Source organism: Eimeria mitis, genomic scaffold, assembly GCF_000499745.2.
Source record: "Eimeria mitis Houghton genomic scaffold, Emh_scaff10197, whole genome shotgun sequence".
NCBI classification, from domain to species: Eukaryota; Apicomplexa; class Conoidasida; order Eucoccidiorida; family Eimeriidae; genus Eimeria; species Eimeria mitis.
This window is the reverse complement of record NW_013567123.1, coordinates 505-871: the sequence shown is the minus strand read 5'-3', so window position 1 is coordinate 871 and position 367 is coordinate 505. Positions and strand designations below refer to the sequence as shown.

Below are 367 nucleotides of genomic sequence, written 5' to 3'. Positions count from 1 at the left end.
TGCTGCTGCTGCTGCTGCTGCTGCTCCTGCTGCTGCTGCTGCTGCTGCTGTTGCTGCTGCTGCTGCTGCTCTGGGGTGTCTGTGCTGCGCGTTACAGCAGCTAACATCTTTCGGGTTACCGGCCTTGATGCTCCATTGGGCTGCCGGTTTGCTGCTGCTGCTGCTGCTGCTGCTGCTGCTGCTGCTGCTCTGCTGCTGCTTCTGTGTGTGGTATTTCTTGCATCTGCTGCTGCAGTTGTATCACCTGCTGCTGCTGCTGCTGCTGCTGCTTCTGCTGCTGCTGCTTCTCCTAACCAGCGTAGCGGTACTTCCTGCTGCTGCTGCTGCAGCAGCACCTGCTGCTGCTGCTGCTGCTGCTGCTGCAGCT

At 60.2% G+C, this 367-nt stretch overlaps 1 protein-coding gene across 1 annotated transcript in view; it reads right to left on the bottom strand.

Moving 5' to 3' along the window:
- The window catches only part of EMH_0098940 (uncharacterized protein), a gene marked incomplete at both ends in the record, with an annotated part of 741 nt that overhangs the window by 109 nt on the left and 265 nt on the right, over positions 1-367 (bottom strand). The window contains one exon of the mRNA XM_013494060.1: positions 3-367. Within this exon, the coding sequence (XP_013349514.1) occupies positions 3-367 (365 nt within the window). The remainder of the gene's footprint in view (positions 1-2) is intronic.